The 27,763-nt window shown below is 33.1% G+C and overlaps 1 protein-coding gene across 2 annotated transcripts in view; it reads left to right on the forward strand.

Moving 5' to 3' along the window:
- The window catches only part of COL4A5 (collagen type IV alpha 5 chain), a 196,142-nt gene that overhangs the window by 56,329 nt on the left and 112,050 nt on the right, over nt 1-27,763 (forward strand). For both annotated transcript variants that reach the window (XM_010992394.3, XM_064482925.1), the window contains exon 2: nt 23,445-23,504. In XM_010992394.3, coding sequence (XP_010990696.2) covers nt 23,445-23,504 — 60 coding nt within the window. The remainder of the gene's footprint in view (nt 1-23,444; nt 23,505-27,763) is intronic.

The raw sequence follows: 27,763 nt of genomic DNA on the forward strand, positions 1-27,763 counted from the left end.
TGAGTCCTGAACCCACTTCAAACATAATGAATTTCTTGGGGTTTGAACCAGGGGTCAGAATTGTTAACAAGCTTCACAGATGGCTCATAACACAGGGAAGTTTAAGAACCACTGCTGTCTAGTATATAAGACAAACTTATTCCCATTATTTCCCAAACCATAACTCTTCTTCTTTTCCACCCATCACCCCTTCTCCCTTAATCTTTTTTTTTAAATAAAGGTACTGGGATTTGAATCCAGAACCTCGTGCATGCTAAGCATGCACTCTACCACTGAGCTATATTCTCCCCTGTAGTAAGTCTTGAAATCAAGTTTATTACTACCCCTCCAAGATTCAGCAAAAGATCTAATAAAAAAGCAAGCTTTTAACTTAAGTTATAATAAATACCATCATTTTCCTAATATGAATAAATGATTCACTTTGAGTATTTTCAACTTGGTTAAATGAACTACTGTGGTTTTCAGAAGGTCATTTCCATTTACTAGGGAAGCGGCTTTAATGATATATATAATTTAGAGCATAAACCTTTGGTATATTTGAACCTAGCATTACATAACCTTTCCTGAAACTCTTAGTAGAACTCAGGCATCCAGGACCACTGCACTCATTTTGTACTGTTTAACTCCAAGGGGTGCCATTTACACTGGCATAGTTAGAAAAGTTAAATCAAAGCAGGAGAGAGATTAGAACAGAGAGGAAAGATGAGAAAAAAGATAAGAGCGATAAATATTGTATAAATGGTAGGTCATCACATGTCTGGTATCCTTCAGGTAGACTAGGAGAGTTTTCAAGCATTTATTTTAAATGTATCAAAAAAAAATAAAGCAAATGTAAAAGTGGAGCTTCTCTGGCTAATGGATATGTGTCTAATATCACCAGAGCTCTTTCCATTAACACCTCCCGCCGCTTTTCCTACCCACAGTCCCTAAAGTTGAAATCCAGCATTATTGATTAAGGCTATTATGTTGCATACTGCAGTTTGGACTTTTAGAAGTTACGGTGGTAAAGAAGTATTGTGCTATGTGCCAAAGTGAAAACTATAATTTTTTGAGCTTTTTTTTTTTTTTGCCATTAAAGCAATTAACAGTTACTTAACGTAATTGTACAGTTGTCTCTGATTATTGCATCTCCAGTTGATTTTGAGCATTTGGAAGACTGTGTATAAGATAGATTTATTTTAAATTATTATATGTATTTGTGGTTGCTAACATCTATCTAGTTAAATTCAGTGTTAATGAATAAAGGACAATTTTGCGCATACGCTTACAAATATTTTCTTTATTCACTGTTTCTTCTAATTTCTTTCTGTGTTCTGATAACTAAAAGATGCTCTAAAAGTTGATGTCTGTATGATTACCTCAATCAGAAATTATGACTTTAACAGGTTAGAAATTCAAAACTGCCCTTTGTTTCTATTATGTAAGTGGGAGAAGATAGAGCAATTTGCTGATTTTTATTACTGTTGCTATTCATATTTCTATTCATAGGTGTTTTTTTCTGATTTTATGATCTATGGCTTATTTACTGTTGTTACAGTATGGAGTGTGTTAGTTTGGTTTAGTGATTTTTTTCATGCTGGTTCTGGAATCAAAGACACTGGTAGGATTCTTGGCTCTACCGATAATTGTGTGAATTTGGACAAATTATGAACCTTTTTGAGATCAGTTTCCTCATCTCTGAAATAAAAATAACAATCACCATCGCCCACACTTGCTTTGAAGATTGAGATAATGCACTTAACACAATAGCTCCAATGGAGTAAGTGCTCAATAAAACATAGCTTCTAGTATTCATACCATCTTCTTGTGAAAAGGGTTTGAGGCTTGTCAAAACTGAGTACTCCTCCCTGAAATTGGACTACATGGTGAGCCACCAACAGCACTGTGTGGTAGGTTATAAGTTTCTTAAGTTGTCATTTTTGTTGCCTGGTCTCTGTTATAGTGATGGAATTCTTCATTGTAAGCCTTAATTTCCTCCTTTGAAAGGGTAAGGAGGAAGGCTTACTTTTGGTAAAAATATTCATGGGTGTTTTGATAGGTCAGCTTTACCCATGGAGATAATACTGTAAATGTTATCTTTAGTAATAGCACTGCAGATGATAATATCATGTTGGTTTTTGGCATAACAATAATAGTTTGTCTGCTTAAATTGAATACCAGTGAAAATGAAGGCTTCACCCTCTTTAATAGTAATTATCTCAATTATATATTATAAATAACATCTGGTATTAAAGTAAATATAAACATAATTTAAAGGAACTAGCCATCTCATTAAGTGTATGTTCAAGAGACTAGACTGAATTAAATGGATCAATAATTCTTTAGGTAAAAAAATAGTTGACTCTCATGTGCTCAAGCTTATTTATTTCCTCTGAATCATGAAAGTCTTTCTGAAGAGGTGATTCACAATTTTCATGGTTCTCGTGACAGATTTTATCTGGCAGTCTTCTATCAATTTTTTGGGAGAATTGTCATCATTTTTTTCTGAGAATGTTAGAGCCTTCAGTAGGCAGCTCAGTTTTAATAACTTAGCTTGTTCAAAGAGGTATCATAAACTACAGAGAAGCAGTAATGGGCAGGGAGCACCTTCAGATTACATTGTAGGTCTGACATCTGTGAAAGGACAAGGGAAAGGAAGTGCATTAGACTGCAGGGCAGTTCTAACAAAGTTTTGGACAGGCCTATGGAGAATCCTTAAGCCAAAGTCACCGGTTGGTGGAGTCACTTTTCCTACAAGAATGGGTCTGTAATAGCATTCCTGCTGTACTCAGTTATTGTCTGGAAGCAGCCTGGGTGAAGCATGGCCTTGTTCTGAGCATGATGGTGGATTTAGAGGGGTGGCAGCTTGGGCTGTAAATAAATCATGATCCCTACAGTAGATTTGAGTGGCACATTTCCATAGCTCCCACATTTCCATGTGCTGCACACATCCACTTATCTGTGCAGATTTGGGGAGCAGTTTGTCCATGCATTATGCTCATGATCCTGTCTTCTTGACAGGAGACTTAGAAAAGAGAGGTTAGTTGATGAACCATGGTCTCCTGTTCTTGCAGTTTGTCTTGGGACTTCCATCTTGGCAGGGATAATTGATCCTAATAAGAAAGGAGATTGGGCTGCTTTTACCCCTATGGGGTCAGGGAAGAATATACGTGAAACCCAGGGGATCTACTTAATGTCTCCTTGTCCCATTTAAACTGTGAATGGACACCTGGAGCAACTCTGGCATGACCAATGTATCATTACTAGGGGATCAGTCCCCTCAGGAATGAATATTTAAGTCACAATTCTGGGTTGCGACACCAAGACCCTTAGAGGGAATAACTACTGATGAGAGGGATTTAGAATGGCTAGTAGAAGGGACAGAAGATGAGTACCACTGTTTCAGGTACTGGGGTCCACTAGTGAACATAATAAACTCACTGTCTTCATGAAGGTTACATTCTAGTGTGCAGACAATACACACACACAATCACACACACACACACACACACACACACACACACACAGAGCTGCAGCCACATGGTGATAAGTACTATGAAGAAAAATAGGAAATGAAGAATGGTGGTTTTACTTTTCTAGGTACAATGATTAGGGCAGAACTCTTTGAAGAGATAATATTTGAGCTGAAAGCTGGATGAAATGAATGAGTGAGCCAGGTATGTGAATATCTTGGATTTGGGCATTCCAGCCAGAGGCAACAGCAAGAGTGAAAGCCCTAAAGTATGAGCACTCTTCAACATGTTTTAAGCAAGGCAAAGAGGTTAGACAATAGAATAGTGTAAGAAATAGGTCAGAAAGATAGGAGGAGAGTCAGATATTATGGGACCACCTTGTAGTCTATGGAAAGGACTTAAGGGAAACCATGTGACTGAGTTCTAATTTCATCCAGCCACAATTTGCCATTTTATCTGTGAGTACATTGTATTAAATACCTTGCTGAAATTAAAGTCACTATGCTACTCCATTTCCTTTATCTAAAATACTATTGTATTTCACCAGACTTCATGTCATATTAACTTTTCTGTAGTTCCTGTAATTCTCTTTTTAACAATACTGAAAAATTTCCAGTTTGAGCCTTCCAAACATCTTTATTGGTTTCCATACATTTAAACATTTTCCTAACATGAGGAAGCTTATATTAGCTTAGTGCATAATTCATTTGAACCTGGAAATGTGAATATATTCAACATTCATAATATTGACTGCCCTTTAGTTAGCATCTCAACTGTTCTTTCCAGTTTGAAGACCACCTTTCTTGTTGAAGATGAAGGAAATCAAATGTTCCCCAAATAGGAGACCAACCACATCTCTGCTGCTTTTTTTTTAATTGAAGTATAGTCAGTTATAATTTGTCAGTTTCTAGTGTATAGCACAATGTCCCAGTCATGCATATACATACATGTATTTGTTTTCATATTCCTTTTTCATTAAAGGTTATTACAAGATATTGAATATAGTTACCTGTGCTCTACAGAAGAAACATGGGTTTTTTTTTTAAATCTATTTTCATATATAGTTGTTTGCTACTTTTCTTTTTCATGCATTTTCTCTGCCATGAGCTTTGGTCCCTTTTATGTTTTTAGCTTTTCTGTGATTGTTCATACAGGTCTGTATTACTCATTTGTGCCTCTCTTCATTTCTTTTTCTCCCTTTTCTATCTTTTGACATTTTAAAAATCTAATTTAGTCAGTGTTCCTTGTGTTGTACCTCTGGTTATTCACAGGACCATTTTCTTTGTCATTGAATTCTCATATGATAGAATTTTACTTTTTAGAGTTACCCATAATCACTATGCTATTAGAGTCTTTGGTCATGAAATCGCAGTTATAATTTTGAACTTTCAAAAATCTGCCTTTAGCTCACAGGGTCTGCAGTTGACTGTGCTCAGCTTTCTCATCCCTTACTATTAACAACTTCAGTCTGACATTATAGTTTTTCTTCCCTGGTACCTTTTACTGCCAAATGTCAATCAGTTCATCTGTGCTCTTTCAGGCTTAAAGAACAGAATGCTTTTGTTGGAAATAATCTGATTTCAACTATCTTCTCAAGAGTATGAGTCTTCCCCATTTTTTCAACACACTGGTTCTCAGCACTGGGTGCACATTAGATTTAATTGTTCTGGATTGGGGATAAGGCAGTCAGATTTAGGACTACCATAGTAATGGAAAAGGAAGCTGTATAGAACTCTTTCTATTATCCAAGTGATGAGAAGGGCTTTTAAAAATATGTTTATTCATTATCATGTTTTTAATATTTCCTCTTTTCATAAGATAGTTTTTCCCACCTACTCTTCATTATTCTTTTTTACTTGGTTCTCTATCTTGTCTAAGAATCGTTTATTCTCTAGAATAATAACTCTTTGCACTTATAGCTCAAATATATCTTACAAATAATGGTCACAATTGTCACTTTTATTTTCTAGATCAGCTTTGTTCAATAGAAATATAAGGCATGTTACACATATAATTTAAAAAATTTCTGGACATGACATTAAAACAGCATAAAAAACAAATGATATGAACCTTAGTAACGTGTCATTTAACTCACTATATCTAAAATATTACCATTTCATCATGTAATCAATATATAATTCATTCATGAGATATTTATACTCTTTGAAAACTGGTGTGTATTTTACATTTATAGCATATTTCAATTGTTTGATAGGCACAGGTGGCTACTGTATTGGACAGAGCAAGTCCAAATGAATAATTGGCCCTATTATTTTCTTTTAAAATCTGCTGTAGAAAATGCTGTCAATTTGTTCTTTTGTCATAATTTCTTCCTAATTAGAATTGATCCTTTATCTTTTCTCTCATAGCACTTTCTTTATACTTCCATCATAGCATTTTTTTTCCCTATTTTTAAAATAGTATTACAGTAATTGATTTGCCTTTGTGTTTCTCTGGCTAAATTGCCAGGTCCTTGAAAGCAAGTTCTGTGTACCATATTCACCTTTGTGCCGTCTTTCCCTATCCTCAGCAGTTCTTATTGTTTGAGATAGTAAGTTATGTAATACATGTTTATGGAACTGAATTGCATACAACCCACCTTTTGATGTGTCAACATATTACAGAGGGTTAGTAACTAGGAATGCAGTCAATATTCCCTCAAGAATAGAGACATTCCATTTTCAAATATCTAACCACAAGTCAAGATAGCATACGTTCTGTTCCAATTTTGTCTGCTCACATATGTGTCTTTCTTGTTCTACCATATGTACCATCTGAATTTCCTTTTCTGGTTTTCTAGTATGCAGTATTTATTTCAGTCTTTTTGTTTCAAATTCAGTGTTGCCTTAAATCATACTTACAGATGACTAGTCATGTAGACTTTGATTTGTAAAATTGTTTCTCTAGTTTATATATGGTTCTTAAAGCTTTTCACCCAGAACTCTAGTATTCATTCCTTAGAAATGGGCTGGTGATGAAAATCAGGTAAAATCCCATATTAGCAAACTTGATTAAATGGCAAATTGTCAGGTTGTTGCTATTTTTATTAAAATAAAATCTCATAGATTGACTCATATTATATAAGGGATATGTGGACTTTTTCAGCCTGTAAAAGGTTTTTCATTTTCATCTCCTAGATCTGTCTGTCATATCATCTCTTTCTTACCTATACTTCTTCCAGTCTCTCTAAGACACAACTAAGAGATTTTTGTCATGACAAGAGCACAAAGTGACAATAGATTTTGAGTACTATATGAATTGAAGCTGCTTTGGAAATACTCTACTTGAGTGACAATATTGAAAAAGTATTGCCAGTTTGATATTAGAGGAAGTTGTAAGTGTTCTAAATACTGACTTGACAATTACTAGCCTATTGGTTGGAGCTAGAGCTCTTGTGATTGGGAGGGGCTGTGGTGGTGGTGGTATACTGTTTTTTTACCTTTGATATGTGACTTAATGTAATGTGTCCCATAATTAAGACCATGACTAAGAAGGCATTGATTTTCTTTTCCTGTTGATTTATAAGCAAAACAACCAGAACTGAAGCATTCTTGCTTTTTTGTGAGTGTACTAAACTAGGGTTTTCCTGATTTCTGCCCATGTTGGAAAATACCTTGGAGGCTTTCATGCAGAACACTTGCCTTACAGAAAGTAGTAGCAGGGTTTCCAGCTTTGCTGCCTGTGAAATAAAAATCATATTAGCTCCTCCTACCATGAATACCATCTGCTGAGATGATCAGTAATTCTGTTAGAAATGCACAGGAAATATTGTTCTACTCAGTGTAAGGGCAAAAAACAATTTCTTCTAACCTTCCTGCCAGCAGCCAACAGGGAGGCCTAGGGCATGTTAGTGCATTTTTACATTGGCATAAAGCCCTGGAGTTGGACTCACTGAGTCTTAAATGCACTTAGAATACAGGTTTTGACTGCTTCATAGGAGACATTCCAGACATATTTATACTCAGCACAACTCTGAAGGTTTTATTCTTATTATCATGGAACTGTGGTCTTTTTGTTTGTTTCTTTTATCTGTGGTGTTAGTACTTTTCCAAGGCCAAGTTAAAACAAATAACTGCAGATAAGTTCAACTTGTGCTAATCTCTTTACATTTAAGGAACCGCTTTATTGCAATCCTAAGAAAGATGTTGAAACTCAGGATATGTCTGTACAGGCCTGGTAGAATGGAAAGCTGCAGTGGTGTCAATAGCTAGTCTATAAAAATCTTGCCACAAAATCAAGGTTCTCAACTTCTCAACTTTTTTTTTTCCATGAAGCACTAGCTGTGATTAACTCATTTATCTGAAACTAAATCATTTTAAATGATGTTGAAAGTTTTCATAATATCCAGAAATAAATTATAACTTAAATGATTTTATTGTTACTCATGTTTATCATTCCATTATTCTGGACCACTAATTTTGAGTTGGAAATTTTGGATATTTTCTTCTAGAGTTAGTAATGGAAGGAACATGGCATTTGGAGTCAACAGACAAAAATCCGAGTTCAGGTGTTAGCTTACTTTGTGGTCCTAAATCAAGTCATTTAAGCTCTTTAAACCTCAGTTTCCAATCTGAAACCATACGTTGGTATAGCTGCATATATCCCAGCATTATTACTGAGAGTACCGAATATAATATATATCATATCATTTGTAAATTACAAAGAGCTATCTATACAAATGTTGGTTATCGCTTTTATTGTTTTGCATCCCTTTCACCCCAAATCTTTAATACATCTGTCCCATGCTTATATTCTCTTAGTGGCAAGTTAGAAATGACAGCATCACTTGAGAATGTATGTTTCATTTTATTGCCAAAAATGTATATATCACCAGGTTTTTTTTACTGAAGTTTCATATTAAAAATGAATAATAATCATTTCAGCAGAAACAATTTATATATAAGCACTGCCCATCTTCCCTACACCCAAAGTAAAGTAACTGCTTTCAGTTTGAGTAGGGAAATTAAATGTTTCTTCTGATGCTTATGTGATAGCTTTTAAGAAACAGTATTAAGTGATTCATTGAGTTGATCTCATTTTAAAATGATTTTAATCTGTTACTTGCTTGAGTTTCCATTGTTGAATTTTCTTCATAAAGACTTAAGCAAATTAAATCTCTTACTGCAGAAATGTCCTAAATCTTAGCACTGTGGGCTGCATTATGAGTTCATCGTCACTGTAGGTGTTAACAGGTGAGGCTGGATGGCTAGAAATGTTTTAGGCAGATATCATAGATCATATAGAGCTAAGAACTGGAAAGCTTCTAATTCTACAATGCTGTGATCCTTACATGTGTTTATTTTCAAATTTAGATCGTGAGCATGCTTATATGTACTTATCTCATTCAGATATTACTCATTCCACTTAAAAGCTTTGGGAATTCTCGCTAGGGAAAAATCTACTAGAGTGGAATGTCAAAAATTATATTTTGTGTGTGTTACCCGTTTTCTTTTTTTCCAGTTTTATTTTATTTTTTAATATATTTTTATTGAGGTATAGTCAGTTTATAATGTATCAATTTCTGATGTGCAGCACAATGCTTCAGTCATACAGGAACATACATATATTGGATTTCATATTCTTTTCACCTTAAGTTACTGCAAGATATTGAATATAGTTCTCTGTGCTACACAGTATAAACTTGTTGTTTATTGGATTTTGTGATAATCCTCCCATATTTCGAAGCGAGAGACACTCTGCCAGAGTTCAGTAGGTGTTCTGTGCGATTCAGTGGGTTTGTAGATATAATTCTTGGTGTATCTGTGGGAAAAGGTGAGCTGTGAGTCTCTCTACTCTGCCATCTTGACTCAACCCTCTGCTACCCGTTTTCTAAGCATTTTTTTCTTTTTTGAATGCTCATAATACTTTATTTATGTTCATCTTATATCATTTATCTTACTCTAATAAACACTCATTTAGTTATTTCTCTAATTCCCCTTCTTATGTTATAAAATCCTCTGGAGAGATAAGATATTTAATAATCTGCATATACCCCATATTAATTTGTATAGATCCAGACTCAAAAACTTCTCAAATTTAATTTAGGATTACTGATACCTAAAATTAGGAAGAAAGTTGCTCTTGATTAAAGTAGCTTACACTTGATTTCTTTATTTGCCAGTCAGAGAATCCACTCTTAACAAATGCCATTCTGATTTATACTTTTCTAATGTAAAAATCTCATTTACACAAATGTCATTAAAAGCACCTAGTAACCTAATTTTTAAAATTTTAATTTATTTTTTATTTTTATTTTTTGTTGAAGTATAGTTGGTTTACAATGTTGTATTAATTTCTTGTGTATAGCATAGTGATTCATATATATATATTTCTTTTCATATTCTTTTTTATTATAGACTACTAGTAACCTAATTTTTAAAAAAGCTCCTTCATTTCACATATTTCCAAATGGTATCCAAAAATACTTGGAAATAAAAAATTTACCTGAAGTAAGTATAGCTTCCCCACCCTAAGTGTAAAATCACTAGGGCTAATCTGAGTAACTTGTCTGTGGATTTTTAAGGTTGAAATACTTCTGGTAATGAAGCGTTTGGTAATTTGTCCAGACTTGATGCCAGAATACCTCCATTGTCTGATAACTGATGTCTTTAAATATTTGGCCTCACTTTGATCAACATTAGTTTATGAGCATCCTTGAAGTCTGGCATACTTCTTCGGCCTGGTAACTTTTCTTAGGCCCTCCACCTCCTTACCCCAACCATCTTCCATCTCTGTTGGAAAAAAATAGGATCTTGAAAGCTAAATGAGTGTATCTGTATTCTTTAGTTATTTTAAAAATTATAATGTTTTTAATCAAGGAAATTCATTAACTGTGTTAGTATTGGTGAATTACATGTTGTAGTCATCATATTTTAATTAGTCTCCTCATTTTTAGTTCTGGATTTGTAGAAAGTTGTAACCGCTGCTTTGATTAAAAAGGCTTTCAAACAGATTAATGTGTTCATCTATAATTTGATTTTTAAGAAATACTTTTATGATAGTGAAAAGAAAATGTTTCCTCATCAGAAAATCTGGCAAAACATCTTGGCTTTTGCTCAGAATTTGAAAGTAAGTCGGAATCAGTTTGGAATAGTGAAAAAGTCAAGAAACTAATTGTAGCTCTGGCTGTGTCATTGACTGGCCCTCCATTTCTTTTTAAATCAAGAGGGTATATTAGGTAATTTTAAAGACATTTTCCAACTGTGCTAACAATCTTTTATTGATAGCATTTATTAGGAAGAAATAGCAAGATCTGTTTATGGATTGTGACAGGATATTAAATAAAGGGATATAACCAAAGATATGTAAATTTTTTAGCCTTGGACTGCTCAAGAATTATCCCTTCCCCCGCAAAATGGAGGCTTTGTGTTTAGAGTAGCCAGGTCAAAGATAACTTATGTTTTGAAACATTAAATTTAAATTAATGTCTTCTAAGAGTTTATGAGACTCATGAGAATAGCCATTGCATGATAATATGGCATAGTATTATATTATATGCATATGGTTTTAAAAGTACAGCTAACAGTAAACACATCAGTTTCTTTCCTCATCCCTTTAGACTTCCTGAATCAATTCTTTAAGGACAAAATCTTGCAAGTAGTTTTTGCTTTATCAACATATTATCTATTTACTTTATGTTATGACAGATGAGGTGCTCTTTCTGCTACCACCGTTAACTCTCTCCCACCATCTGTTCCCAGTAAGTCACTCTGTTTTCAGTTAAATCAATAAGCAATGTTTACATTATTAAATATGTGAATATTGTGAATATGTTGCGTATTATAGAGCCAGGTTAAATTCTATGATCATATTTCTTTTTTTATGTGTGTTGATCTTTTCTGCAGAGTCTCTAATTCCATTTCTTCTGTTGTTAGAATGCATGTTTTTTTTTAAAGCTCCAACATATCTAGTTCTTTTCACTTTTTCCCAGGAGACTACACTGGGGACACCATTGTAAGTCATCTCTTTTTTAATTTTGTTATTGTATTGATGGTATATAAAATATAATTGACTTTCATATTTTGGATTTATACCCAGCAACTTTGCTAAACTTTATTAATTCTAATTTTTCTGTATATTCTTTTGAATTTTCTATCTATGCAATCATATCACCTGTGAATGACATTTTTTTTTGTTTCTTATTTTCCAAACCTATTTTTCCCTTTCAACAATGGATAGGGCTTAGGTTAAATCCCACTTTGTCATATTTTACTTAGGATTTTTGTGTCTTTATTCATTTGTAATATTGACCTGTGATTTTCCTTTCACATTCAGTTTCATTTTGGTTTGGTATCAAGGTTATGTTAGCTTCGTTCCTCCTCTTCTGTTTTGGTTAGATTTAATTATTTGTTGTAGCTTAACTTCACATGGTCAGAGAGTATGTTCTGTGTGAATTCAGTCTTTTGAGATTTGTTTAGACTAACCTTAAACCCCAGTGTATGATCAATTTTTATAAATATTTAGGGTATGCCTGATACAAATATGTATTCTACATTTGATGGGTACACTATTTTATTTATGTTCCTTAGAACAAGTTTGTAATCATCTTCAAATCTTTCTACATCTTTACAAATGATTTTGTTTACATTATCTATCAGTAATCAGAGATTATTTAAAATTTGCAGCCACTGTTCTGGATTTGTCTATTTCTCTTTCTTGACCTGGTACTTTTTTTCCCCTGTTAATTATTTTTAACCATTTTAAAGAATTGAAATATAGTTAGTTTACAACATTGTGTTAGTTTCAGATATATATCTTTTTTGGTTACCAAATGGGAAAGTATGTGTCGGGGGGAAATTAGGAGTTTGGGATTAACATATACACGGTACTATATAAAAAGTTAAACAAGGACCTACTATATAGCACAGAGAATTATACTCAATAACTTGTAATAAATTTTTAAATGTATTTCTTGTGAACCAAACTTTTTATCATTCTGAAGTGAACTGTTTATCTTTTGTAGTACTTTTTGCCTTAAAGTCTATTTTGTTTGAAATTAACATAGGTATATCAATTTTCTTTGTTCATTATTTGTATGATATAGCTTTTTTTGTCTTTCCTTTGAACCTTTCCATGTAACATAATGTTTTTAATGTCTTTCATTAAATAGCATACATGTTACCATTTCCCCAGTTTTTTGCAATCTGAGGATACCTGTCTCTTAAGTGTTTCTATCAATGTACTTACCAACCTAATTTTTTAGTTACAATATTTTCAGAGAACTGAAAGAAGAAAACTGAATGAATTACCAGTGTATTTTCCCTTGAAATTCAACACGTTAACATTTTTTGCCATGTTTGTTTTATATTTTTATGTCTCTTTCTCTTCAGTGTCTGTGTGTGCATGTATTTAATGATTATGTAAGTATTTTGTGTGTATATGTTTGTGTGTATTCGTATGTTTTTTGCTAGACTATTTCAGAGTAATTTGCAAACATCTTGATGCATTATATGCCTAAATACTTCAGCATGCTTCATGCCTCACCAAAGAAAAAGGACATTTACCATGTAAATACATCATTACTGCACTTTAAAAACTTAACAATGATTTTAAAGTATAATCTAATATTCAAGTCATATTCAGATGTTCCTTATGGTCCTAAAAATCTTTCATAACTGTTTATGTATGACATTTGTTTATTTTCTTAAGTTTTTAAATGTTTAAAAAATCTGGAATTAAGTTTTTAAAAATCTGGAATGTGTTGGAAAATTTTCCATGAATCTCTCCTATCTCTGTACATCTTGAGAGGAGAGAAACTGGTGTTTTGTTCTGGACTATCTTTTCAAGGATATTTGTACAGTGAACAACTTGGAAAATAGAGGCAGTATCTCCCTTTAGAGGAAAAGCCAGGTTTGTTTCCTGTCCAGTATAATAAAGATAAAATCTCAGAGCAGCGGTCAAGCAAGCTTACTGCCCATTATAAAATATGCAGGTTTCCTAAATACTCAGTCTCTTTTCTATGGCAATAATGTGTATGTGAAGGCATTGTCTTGTCCTCTTCATGTCATCCTGTGGGAACTGGACCTCAGGGAAGCCCAGGCTACTACTATGAGTAATAAGTTGTCTGTTGTCTCTGATCAGAAACCTTGTATTTTCTTCCAGCATCCATGGAACAATGGCAGGCTAACCTGTTAGCTTCCAAGTAGGGAAAAAAATCTCAGACCCTTCACATTTCCTGAGAGAATGGTTTTCCCACCTTTTTTTTTTTCCATGACATTTTTTTTAACAGCTTCGTTGAGAGATAGTTTACATATAATACAGTTCATCTACTTAAAGTTCATAATTTGGTGGGGTTTAGAATATTTACAGAGTTTTGCAGCCATCACCCAGATCAACTTTTGAACATTTTTATCAACCTTGAAAGAAATCCACAACCCTTAGCTATCACTCCCCATGGCCCCCCAACTACCCAGCGCTGTGCAACCACCAATCTAGTTGTTGTTTCTTTAGGTTTCTCTATTTTGGACATTTTGTATGAATAGAATCATGCAACGTGGTTATTTGTGTCTGACTTCTTTTCTTAGTATAATGTTTTCAAGGCTCATTCATATCGTGGCACATACTAGTACTTCATTGCTCTTTGTTGCTCAGTAATATCCCATTGTATGCATATACTACATTTTGCTTGTCAATCTATCATTTGGTGGACGTTTGGATTGTCTTATACTTTTTAGGCAATTCTGGATAATGATACTATGAACATCATGTATGTGTTTGTGTGGATGTCTGTTTCTGTTTTGCTTAAGTTTATAACTACGTTTGGAATTGCTGGATAATATGTTTGAGAAACTACCAGACTGTTTTCTAAAGCAGTTGTGCCATTTTGTATCCTCACTAACAGTATATGAGGGTTCCAATTTCTTTGGAACCAGTTACTTTGGAATCCTTGCTAACACTTGTTGTCTGTCCTTGCTTACGAGATGAAATGTTTTTTTTCACGAGATGGAATTTTTTTTCATCACAGCCATCCTGCTATGTATGAAGTGGTATCTCACTGTAGTTTTGTTCTTCGTTTCCCTGATTGCTAATGATGTTGAGTGTCTTTAGGTTAGTTTGTTCTCTTTTCATATCTAGAGGTAGAAAGTTAGTTTATTAACTAGGCTTTTTTTTTTTTAAATATAGGCATTTACTACTAAAAAAATTCCTCTAAGCACTGCTTTAAATGCATTTCATGTGTTTTGGTATTTTGCAGCTTATTTTCATTTGTTTCAATGAATTTCTAATATACCTTGTGATTTCTCCCTTGACCCAAAGGTCAATTAGAAATAAATTGTTTATTTTCTACATTCTTGTGAATATCCCAAATATCTTCCTGTTATTGATTTCTAGTTTCATTCCATTGTCATAGGAAAACATACTTTGTATTATTTCAATTCTTTCATGTTTATTAAGGTTTATTTTATGGTCTAGCATATGATCTATCCTGGAGAATGGTCTGTGCTGTCTTGAGAAGAATGTAAAATATGCCTTGTTGGGTACAGTGTTGAATAGATGTCTGTTAGGTCGAGTTGGTTTATACTGTTGTTCAAGTCCTCTATTTCCTCATTGATCTTCTTCTTTGCTATTTTACTCTTTATTGAAAGCAGGATATTGAAGTCTCCATCTATTGTTGAGTTGTCTATTTCTCACTTCAGTCAGTTTTTCTTTCATGTATTTTGGGGCTCTGTCGTTAGGTGCACCTATGTTTATATTGTATCTTTCTGAAGAATTGACTCTTTTATCATTATAAAATGTCCTTCTTTAGCGCTAGTAATATTTTTGTTTTATTAGATATTTTGTCTGTTATTAGTATATCCACTCCAGGTTTCTTACGGTTGCTATCTTAGTTTGTGCTGCTATCACAAAATACCACAAGTTCAGTGGATTATAAGCAACAGAAATATATTTCTCACAGTTCTGGAGGGTGGAATTTTGATACCAGGCTGCCAGCATGGTTGGGTTCTGGTGAGAGCTCACTTCCAGGTTTCAGACTGCTGACTTCCCCTCGTATCCTTGTGTGGCATAAAGAGGGCTTTTCTTTATAAGGCCACTATTCCTATTCATGAGGGCCACACACTTATAATCTAATTACCTCCCCAAAGCCTCACCTCTAAATGCCATAACAATGGGATTAGGATTTCAATATATGAATTTGTGCAGAGGAGAAACAAACTTCAGTCCATTTCTGTTGCTGTTTGCATGATTGTATTATTTCCATTCTTTTACTTTCAACCTTTTTGTGTATTTTAATTTAATACTTTCTCCTGTAGACATCATTGGATCTTGCTTTTTATATAGTCTGAAAATCTCTGAATTTTTGATTGGCTTATTAATCCATTCACATTCAGTGTTGTTATTGATATAATTGGATTTTTGTCTGCCATTTTACTTTTTGTTTTCTATATTTCTCATGCATTTTGTTGTTCTTCTATTCCTCCTTTACGACCTTTTCATTGAGTGAATATTTTCTAGTTAAATACTATAATTAATGATTTTCTTCACTGCTTTTTTTTTAACATTTTTTATTGATTTATAATCATTTTACAGTGTTGTGTCAAATTCCAGTGTTCACCATTTTTCAGTCATTCATGGACATATACACACTCATTGTCACATTTTTTTCTCTGTGAGTTATCATAACATTTTGTGTATATTTCCCTTTGCTATACAGTATAATCTTGTTTATCTATTCTACAATTTTGAAATCCCAGTCTATCCCTTCCCACCGTCCACCCCCCTGGTAACCACAAGTCTGCATTCTCTGTCTGTGAGTCTATTTCTGTCCTGTATTTACGCTTTGTTTTTGTTTGTTTGTTTGTTTTTGTTTTTGTTTTTTAGATTCCACATATGAGCGATCTCATATGGTATTTTTCTTTCTCTTTCTGGCTGACTTCACTTAGAATGACATTCTCCAGGAGCATCCATGTTGCTGCAAATGGCATTATGTTGTCGGTTTTTATGGCTGAGTAGTATTCCATTGTATAAATATACCACTTCTTCTTTATCCAGTCACCTGTTGATGGACATTTAGGCTGTTTCCATGTTTTGGCTATTGTAAATAGTGCTGCTATGAACATTGGAGTGCAGGTGTCATCCTGAAGTAGATTTCCTTCTGGATACAAGCCCAGGAGTGGGATTCCTGGGTCATATGGTAAGTCTATTCCTAGTCTTTTGAGGAATCTCCACACTGTTTTCCATAGTGGCTGCACCAAACTGCATTCCCACCAGCTCTTCACTTCTTTTTTTTAGTTGGTTTCTTAGTGGTTGCTCTAGGGCTTACCATGGACATAACCTATTAGAATCTACTTAAGATACAGCAACTTAATTTCAGTAAAATGTAGAAATATTACTCCTATGAGCTCTGTTACATTTTATTTATTGTTACACATATTATATCTATTTATATATGTCACAAACTAAAAAATACACTGTTGTAATTAGAATTAGAATGTTATATAACTTTATGACTTTAAAGAAGCTGAGAAAGGCAAAGAGAGGAAGTATATATTTATAATTTGTTATATTGAACTTCTTATATGACATTTCTGGTTCTTTTGTTCCAATGAATGCAAATTATTATGTGTTATAAATTTCTTGTTTTAGTAGTTTGCTTCTACAACCTTCTTTGTTATGTTATTGTCAAATATGTTACACTTCTATACATTACAAGCCCAACAGTGCCAGTATACCCATATGTTTTACATAATCAGGTTTTAAGTCACTTAAGAGAAGTAAGGTACAGAACTATGCACTTGTACTGCTTTTTACAATTGCAAAGTTATGTTTACCACCACCCTTTTGTGTGTGTGTCTATTCAGTTACTGTTTAAGTTCGCTTGTTTTTTGCATGAACAATTTCCTTTAGTATTTTTTGTAAAGCAGGTCCTATAGTGCTTAACTGTGAGCTGGAGGGAGAAGGAGCTCTGGGTTCATGTCTGCTCCCACCTTGTATGGAGCTTTTGTCAAGCTGATCAGTGGAGGGAGAAGGGAAGGGAGTATATCATGGATAAAATGCCATAGATTCTTGCTGTTCATACTGAGATTTAGTAAATTTTGTTGAATAAAAGTTTCTTCATTTGCTGTAGGTTCATCAGGCAATATCCAGAGGCTAAATTTTTTTTTCTAAATTTCACTATTGTTGTTTTGTTAAGGAGATGGTTCACAGAGTTCCTCAAACTGTCATTTACAAAGTCATCTCTCCTATGGCATGACATTGACTTTGAGGAGTCCATGCTATTTGTCTTTGCGTAATGTACCATATTCCAAATTTGTGTGATTATTTCCTCATGCTGTCTTATTTTACATTTAACTGCGCTTAATGTAATTACTGATATATTTCTTTTATTTGCATTGTTTTTACTAAGTTAGCACTTTCTATCTCTGTCTGTCTCTCTCTTTTGCCTTCTTTTGGTTTTATTGAGTATTGTCCCCCTCTACTAGTTCGGAATGAATACCTCACTTTTCTTCTTTTAAGGTTTATCGTAGAAGTTAGAATTCCTAGGTTGTATGCTTATGCCTATCAAAGTCTAAAGTAATCGATGTCTATGCTTGTTTTTTACACAATTGCAAGGACCTTAGAATACTTTCACATCACTCATCCTCTCCCATTTACATTGTATTATCACTGTTTTTCTTTTAGTATTCATTTTTTAACCCTGTACCTATTTTTAAAATTGTGTTTTATAGTAAATTTTAACTAAATTCAACCAAAAATTACTGCTTTTTCCCCTCTTCATTCCTATTTTGTATTTCAGACCTTAGTTCTTCTGTAACCATGTAAATTATCCATTTGCTATACTTCTTCACTCTTTCTTCCATGTCTCTTAATTATTCTTTCACGTTTCCTATATGTTTTATCTCTGTTCTACATTATAAGTAATTCCTTTTCACTTTGCCAAGTGTTTTAACTTTACTAAGTCTCTTCAGCTGTATCTAGTTTGCTGTGAAGCCATCCAATGAGTTTTAAATTTCATCATTTTTACTTCTAGAATTAATATTGTATTTCAATTCAGCTATATTACTTTTAAAAAATTTTTCTGGTCCCTTTATTCTTCAAATTAAAAAAAATCTTTCATACTTGTAAAAATATGTCACTTTATATTTTGTGTCTAGTAATTCTAATATTTGAAAACTTTGCTGAATAGTTTCTGCTATCAGGTATTTCTCCTGGTTGTTGCTCATGGTATTTTGTTTCCTGTATGCTTAGTGAATTTTGAATAGGGTGGCTTATTTTCCTTTTAAAAATTATTTTTTGGAATTCTTTGAAGTTTAATATGAAAGCATGCTCTTCTGCATAGGATTTACATATATTTCTGCCCAGCCTCTGGGAGGTCAAAACAGTTTGATTCCACTCTAAACAAATTTGCACTTTGATATTAGGAGGTCACCCAGCTAATCGCTAATTTGGATTGCAAGTCTGTATGAGGGTCAGCTTGTCATTATAGTTTCTAAAGGATATTTTCCCTCTCTACTTCTCTGCTGAGAGCCAAGATATTTTTTTCTTAAAGTTCCCTGTGAGTAGGATTAAAGGGTACTCTTATGTGGTACTACTCCTTTACACTGTAAAACAAGAATCTCAAATTCGCCAAGTTTGGTAAATGCCCTTAGGGCAAAAGTAGTTTCATTGATGAATTTACTCTTTCCCCTCTTCCCCAGTAGATTTTGGCTTGATAAATTATCTTCTGCTTCTGTTTGATGCTTTTAAGTTATTTTTATATTTTTTCAAGCATACAAGTTTTTTTTAAGCAGACATTTCAGTCTGAATAACTAACTCACCATGTTATTGGAATATTTCTAATTTCTCTATGTCATTATTTTGTAGTGTATATCTTAGAACCCCTGAATCAGAATCTCCTAGAGATATTTGCTAAAATTTCAGGTCTGGTAGCCAGCCTCAAGCTTACTGAAACAAAATCTTTAGGAAGAGGTCCTAGTATATGAATTTTTGTGAGTTTCTTTAAGTGGTCCGAATACATAGAGAAGTTTGCTTTTATTTGTACTTTTAGTTTCATATCTGGTATTTTTTGTTTAATTGTAGGAGCCTGAGGTGCAAACATTGTTTTCTATACTTGTCCTAGCACCATATGTTGAACAATACATTATTTGCACATCTATTTGATATGCTAACTTTTGTCATACAGTAAAGTGTGTGTGTGTGTGTGTAGATATGTTTCTGGCCTTTGTATTTTGCTTCATTGAGCTGCCTATCCTTTGAACAATACCACACTGTTTTAATTATTGTATCTTTATGATGTATTTTATTTACATGAGAAACAAATCTTATTTACTTACTTCTTTATTATTTTTCCCACACTAAAAAGTTTAAACATTACTGTTGTTGCATCAGTGTTCTTGCTCTAACAGTTTTCAATGACTTTGTAGAATCTGTTTTTCCACAGTTTTTAAAAGTTGTTTTTTTTTTTTGACTAATCTCCTTCTGTACTTTTTTCAAATGGACTTCAGAAGTCCATTAGACTGGTATATTTAATGTTTTTTTACCTGACTCTTTGGCCAGAAAAAAATTGTGTTTTAATCTTATTGCTTAGTATGGCCATTTTCCCTTTAGGTATTTTTCTACTCATTTTAAAAAACTGAAGTGGAGTTATTTACCTCTCTATAGAGCCATTATGAACACTCGTAGGCTCAAGGGAACTCTCTTAAGTTTGATAGCAATTATTGATTATACAACTCATTTTTACTTGGTAAATCCTTCTGAATCACAGGCTGTAAAAGCTGGAAGCTACCTAAAGATATCATAATGTCTACCTCATCTTAACAAAGAAGAACCTGAGCCCTGGGATATGGGAAGGACTTATCCATAGTCATCTAATGAATCAGTTCCTGAGGTAAACTCAGGATGTATTTCTTGTATCTTAGAGCTCTTTTTCTTACCATTGTTTGCTTTATTATTATTCCACTGTATTTAAATGTTATCTTCATTTGTTTGGGCCTAGTTTGTTTTGTTTTGTTTTGTTTTTGATAGACTGCAAGTTCCTTAAAGGCAGCACCCATTTTTTTGTATAACTCATAGCCCAAACTTTGTGCTTGGTGGTTAAGTACCTATTCAGTATTAGTAGATGTTGGTAAAAAACAAGTTGCTCCATTAAACAGATACCATATTTGGAGCTATTTCCTTGTGGGCATAATGGTTATAACTGTATGGAAAGTGGCATCTAGTGCTTGGTATGCGTATTACAATTGCTTTTTTTTTTTTTGAACTGAGTACCAAAGTCATTATCACAACCTAAGTGGAATAAATAGAATATAATTTAAAATTTCAAATTGAATGCAGAGTTTTCTGTAATTACCAAATGTTTTAAGTAGTGACCTCTCTAAATTATAACTACATGTTAAGTAATAAAGAAGTGCAAAGGGATGAAATTACTAATTTTTCAAAAAACTTTGTGTAAAATCACTTTTTAAATGACACACAAGGTTATTTAAAATTTTTATTGTTTGTTTATAAATTGTTAGGAATTAGAGAATATTGTTGGATACTGAAAAGTTAGAAATACAATTATAAGTATGAATCACACAGTATTTTCTCCATATTGATGAAATCCTGTTAGGCTATCACTTTGCATTATTCTCAGGAACTTAATTTGTATTTTTTAAAAGCTTGATTTGTTTTTAAAATTCTTTTTTCTTTTTTTAATTGAGATATAGTTGATCTATAATATTATATGTTTCAGGTCTACAACATAATAAATCACAATTTTTAAAGATTGTTCTCCATTTATAATTATTATAAAATATTGGGTATATTCCCTGTGCTGTACAATATATCCTTGTAGCTTATTTACTTTGTACATAGTAGTTTGTACCTTTTAATCCCCTACCCATATCTTGCCTTTCCCCCTTCTATCTCTCCACTGATAACCACTGATTTGTTTTCTATGTCTATGAGTCTGTTTCTTTTTTTATATATTCACTAGTTTGTTTTACTTTTTAGATTCCACATATAAGTGATCACATACAGTATTTTATATATACATATTCCAACATACAGAAAACATACAGTACCTACATAAAAAGGTACAACTTTTAATGAAACATGAAAATGGAAGGTTGTACCATCTTTTACTAACAACACAAAAACTATGCAAATATATTTATATGTAAAGTGCAGATGTATATCACAGCCAAATGTTAATTCTTAGATTTACAGCCATTTTGGATTATCACCATCCTTTACTCCTGCATTAATGCATGTAATTGAGTATTGATAATATACATACTCTAATATAGCCATTTTCATGAAGCAGCGTCTTCTAAAATGTGTAAGTTATATTTTGGAATCTAGAATTCATGTTTGCACAAAACACTATTATATATCTTAAATTAACCTCTATTCCTAACATACTGTAATGTAATTTTTGTGTATGGGATTATCCTTCCCATTAGAGAGCAATGATGCGTTGTCTTAGTATCTCTACGTGCACTTAACATAATATAGTGGCTGGCACATAACAAGTGAGCAGTAGGTATTGCATTAGTTATATATGTTGGAAGGAACTGTTTCTTATTCATTTTTAGTGCCTAACAAGTTTTCTGCCCTCTAATCATGCTCAGTTCATGTTTGATGAGTAAGTGTGAATAAGTCTATTTAACCTGTAATGTAGTTGATGTGTAATACTAAAACTAGAGTGTATAACCTAATCATCTGTGTATAATAAATAATGGCTACATAACAGATTTTTAATTAGAAATGTCAAATGCACATCTTTTACATGAACAACCTTTTGCATTGTGAATGAGAGATTTCCTCCAACATCAAGCCATTATTATTTGCTCTTATAGTTGGGAAAAGGAGTTTCAGCTTGAGGATTGCTTCAGATTGTAGGTGAGTGGGTTAGGAATTCTAACTAAAAGAATGAGGTTAGTAGCTTGATAAAGACTGGGGAAGGTACTCTGGTAGTAATTGGAGTAAAGGAAAGCATGGAATGTTGGGAAGGAGGCTAAGGTACATTTTAAGTTATAGGCTCCCAAGGCTGAACATTGGTAAACATTAATTGGTAATTACATCACATAAAAGTTTCTATTTTTTTTAACCTGGTGTTTATTTTTTTTTGTTGAGGTATAGGCAGTTTACAGTGTTGTGTCAATTTCTGGTGTACAGCACAATGCTTCAGTCATACATGGATATACACATTCATTTTCATATTCAAAAGTTTCTATTTTTTGGTGAGAAGCATAACTCCTTATTGTACGTAAATGCTGAGTTATCTACATATGTTAAACTAATTACTATTTGTTTTTCTAAGCAGTTAAGCTTCATGCCAGAGTAAAGGATAGTTCTGGATGGCAGAAGTCATCTATTGTCTTCTTGTCCTATAGGTTCTTATTTTAGAGGAGGATATTTTTCAGTCTTCAGGACCTCAGTTCCTAATACAAGTGAATGAACTTGTTAAAAGTGGCTATTTAGACCATCTAGGCTGTGGGAACAGTATTTGGGGTAAAGCCTGGAACTGTTAGATACTGAGCATCTAGTGGTGAAACAGTGGAAGCAAAGAAAAGAAAGGTGGTAAAATATAGAATTATGTACTTCATGCTCTGTGATTGCTCATGAATGCAGAGAAGCAAGGGACTTCAAGTGGCAGGCATCCTTGGCTAGTTGCCAAGGTCTTTGTTAATATAGGTTGAGAGGTAATTTCTTGTAGGTGATGTTAGGAGAAGAAAAGGAGTTCCTAACAGCTGTAAAACATATTTCAGGGAAGTTGTGTGGTTTTTTTTCATTTTTTATGTCTTTGTGAAAGATTTTTCACTTTAAAGTTATAAAAATTACATTTGCTCATTGTGAAAATTTCAAACAGAAATGTATACGATAAAAGATGAAAGGTTCCCCAGAGGTAACCATTGTTTGCAATTTAGTATATATCCTTTCAGATATTTTTCTGGTAGTTGTTTTTACAAGTTTGGATTGTAATGATGACTTGAATTCAGTTGAGATGTAAGTCAGAGTCTGGTTTTCAGGTTCATATTTAATGATTTTCTTCCCTCTTTATCTTCCTTATAGGCTTGCTATGGATGTTCTCCAGGATCAAAATGTGACTGTACTGGTATAAAAGGAGAAAAGGTAAGATGTGAGATGAGCCTTTGAATACTTCGAAAATCAATAAAATAGCAGTTTATTTAAAAAAAAAACCAGGGCTTCTACGTCAGTATCTACGTAAATAAAATGAATTTTTTATACTGCTTATTTTAGATTGCTCTAAAGATTAGACTGTATCTCAGGTATCAGCAAACATTTTCTGTGAAAGCTATATAGTAAATATTTTAGGCTTTGTGGGCCACATAAAGTCTCTGCCACATATTTTTTCTCTCTTTTTTTAAAAATAGCCCTTTAAAGGTGTTAAAAAAAATTCTTAATTCTTTGACTATACCAAACATGCTTCTGGCTGCATTTGGTCCGAGAGTTGTAGTCTGCCAATTTCTGATGAATCTTGTTGAAATCACTGAGTTAATCGGCAAAAGAAGGCAAAAACACTTAAGGAGGAACCAAACATTTATCAGGCTACTAATCTGTGGTAGATACCATACTAGGCAATTTTACGTATTTTTATCTAATCCATGTAAGTTAAGTTAATGATTGGTGCATCTCTATTTTCATTTCACTTCTCCTACAACAGCATCCCTATTGTATTGATATGATGATCACAAAGTATTAGTGAAGATTAAATAGCTTAAACCTAGCCACTATGAGTCAGTGATTGACATTGAAATTAGAAGACTAAAAAGGGATAGTGAATTGTGGCCTAAAAAGAATTGTCTTGGGAAAAAGGTGATCATACTCTAGTCTCCACTCTTTGGAGCTCAGTAAATATTTTTGAATGAATCAGTGAATGCTACTAATTATATATGAAAAAGTTTGGGACAATATCTCAATAGCGTATTCCATTTAGGTGTATAGAAGGTACACTAGCATATTAAAGATGTTTAAAATCCTGGATTTAAAGAAACCTATTTTGCAGTGCTATATTTCCAAGCTCTTGTTAACCATTTAACTCACTTTCCTTCTAACAGAACACCTATTAATAGTAATTGAGTAGTGTTATACAGAACCCCTGTTTGAATAACATTAGTTTGAGGAGAATAGTTTTATAGTAAAGGCACTCTCTGTAGTGGTAAAAAGACCAAGAGGGATTAATTTCTAATGTTAGTGGAATGACTTTTGTTAGATTAACTCTTCTTGAGATAAGAAGTAAACACTGGACAAAATATAACAGCTATTTATTTAATAACACAGGAGAGTGACCAAAGCAGGAAAAAAAGTAGAAAGGATTCTACCTTTTAAAAAAAGGAAGTACATTGGGCAAGTTTGCATTTATGTGGCTTTTTTTCCTGGGATGCCCTTCAGTCTGCGTGGCAAAGGATGGCTAAAACCCAGACAGAAAAACCACAGTTTTAGTGACTTGAAAAGTCAGAGAACAGAATTGAGGATGCCAGAATAGCTGGAAAGTGATGAGGGATATGCTGGAATGGAGGGAACCATGGAAGGGAAAGCCTAAAAATCTGCTTTTAAATGCCACCCAAATCCTTGATTGAATCCTGAACTTTATAAGTATAAGGGAGGATTTGTACAACCCAGCAAAAAGGAACAGCTGAAAGTCTGCAATAACTGAACATAGATTTAACTGCTGTCCACTGAAAGGAAAATACAGTTTTAAGTGTTAGTTCAGCCGAGTTAACTATTTCCTAAAACAAAAGTTCAGTACTTTTCAAAGGATTTAAAAAAAAAATCTGGAATGTCTGCATATTAACTAGAGTACAGTATGCAATTAAAACTTCCTAGACATGAGAAGTAACAAGTAAAAGTGACCCATAGTCAAGAAGACCAATCAATGAAAACTAAGTTTGCAATAACACAGAAGTTAGAATTTTTAGACAGAGATTTAAAGTATATAGGATAAATATATTTGTTGATTTAAAGGGAGCTCTGCTTATAATGGAACAGATAGAGAATCACAACAGAGCAATGGAAACTGTAAAAAAAAAAAAAAAAGAGATGTAAACCTAGATTTGAAAAGCAAGATGTAAGAGAGAGCAGTTTACCAGATGGGCTTTCAACAGCTGAAAGGAGAAGACTGAAAGTTGGACAAATAACTTGAGAAACACACATTACCTAAAACTAACTAAATGAAACAAAAATTATGAGTAGCCCTATTATCTGCTAAGGAAGTTGAATTACCAAACCCTTCCCACGCACATGTAAAAATTCCAGCCTGGAAGTTTTCACTGGTGAGTTATATGAAACATTAATGTAAGAGACCATATTAATCTTTCATAAACTCAGAAAATAGAGGGGTAAGGACTGATGACCAACTAATTTTATGAAACAGATATGCCCTAATACCCAAATCAGACAAAGACAAAATTACAAAATCAGAAAACTATAGTTCATTAACATAGATGCAGAATTGAGGAACAAAATTTTGGCAAGTCAGATCCCATGGCATATAAAGTGGATAATGTTTTCTTAGCAAGAAGGGTTTATGCCAGGAATACATGGTTGGTTTAACATTTGAAAATCAAAAATTGTAATTTACCATATTAAAAGGTTAAAAAGGTTTAAACATAAATAAGCCCACCATATAATTATCTCAATGGATGCAGAGAAAGTATTTACTGAAATTCATCATCCATTTCTGATAAAAACTCTTAACAAACTAGGAATAGAATGGATTTCCTTGATCTTAAGAGGCACCTACCAAACCCCTCTAGCTAATATTATATTCAGTGGCAGAAGATTTACATTCCTTTCTTCTAAGATCAGGAACATGTCTGCTCTTACCATTTCTATTCAACTGCCAGTGCAGTAAGACAAGAAAACGAAAAGGAAAATCATCCAGACTGGAAAGGAGGAAGCAAAACTCTCTCTTTTCTTGCAGATGAACAATAGTAAAATGGTCCAAAAACTTCTGAGTTTAGAAAGATCACAGATAAACAAAACCAATAAGATAAGATCAATAAACAAAAAACAGCTATATTTCTATATGCTAATACTGAAAATTAGGAAATTGAAATTATGAAAAATGCCTTTTGCAAGAGCATCAAAAATTTGAAATACATAGGATTAAATTAGACAAAACTGCAAGTCCAGTGCACTGAAAACTACAAAAATATTACGGAGAGAAGAAAACTTGAATTAATGAAGACATATCATGTTCAAGGATTAGAAGACTCAGTATTGCTAAGATGCCAATTCTCTCATTTCATCTATAGGTTCAATGAACACTCTTGCTTTTCTTAAAGAAATTAAAAAGCTGATTCTAAAATTTAGTTGGAAATGCTAATACAACTTTAAAAAAAACCCCAGAGTTGGAGTATTTATATTACATAATTCGAAGACTTCGTATAGAACTACAGTAAACATGATAGTGTGCTAATAGCTAAAGAACAGACATATAGGTGAATGGAACAGAATAGAGTCCATAACTAGACCCATAGTGTATGATGAACTGATTTTTTTTGACAGAAGTATAAAGGCAATGCAATGGAGAAAAGGTAGTCTTTTCAACAAATAGTACTGAAAGAATTGGATCTGCATATGCACAAAAATGGACTTTGGCTCATTACTTGCACTGTATACAAAATTAATTCAAAATGAATCATAGACCTAAATATAAAACCTAAATCTATAAATCTTTTAGAAGAGGACATAGGATAAAATCCTTGTGACTTTGGCTTAGGTAGATATTTCTTAAATATGATACCAAAAACATGATCCATAAAAGAAAAGGCTGATAAAAATTATGTTTCATCAAAATTAAGAACTTACTCTTTTTTGAAGAAATTGTTAAGAGAATGAAATGATAACCCACAGTCTAGGGAAAAATATGTATAAATCACATCTGATAAGAATCTTGAAACCAGAATATATAAAGAAGCTTCAAAACTAAATAATAAAACAAACATCCCCAAATAAAATAAAGTTAGAAAAAAATTGGCAAAAGATTTTAAGACAATTCCCAAAAGAAGATATGTAGAAGGAAAATAGACACATGAAAAGTTAGTCAACATTATTTAGGGAAATGCACAAAAAACATAGTGAGATACCACTGTAAACCTATTAGAATATATAAATACTAAAACATAGCCATACCAAATGTAGGCAAGGATGTGGAGCAACTGGAACTATCATAGATTGCTGGTGTGACCCTAGAATGATGCAAACACTTTGAAAACATTTTAGCATTTTCTTAAAAAGATAAACCTGTCCTATGACCCTGTCCATTACTAAGTATATACCCATGAGAAATGAAAGCATGTATCTATATAAAACTTGTACCTGAGTTCATGGTAGCTTTATTTGTAATAGCCAGAAAAGGAAACAAC

The sequence above is a fragment of the Camelus dromedarius genome, chromosome X (assembly GCF_036321535.1).
Source record: "Camelus dromedarius isolate mCamDro1 chromosome X, mCamDro1.pat, whole genome shotgun sequence".
Taxonomy (NCBI): Eukaryota; Metazoa; Chordata; class Mammalia; order Artiodactyla; family Camelidae; genus Camelus; species Camelus dromedarius.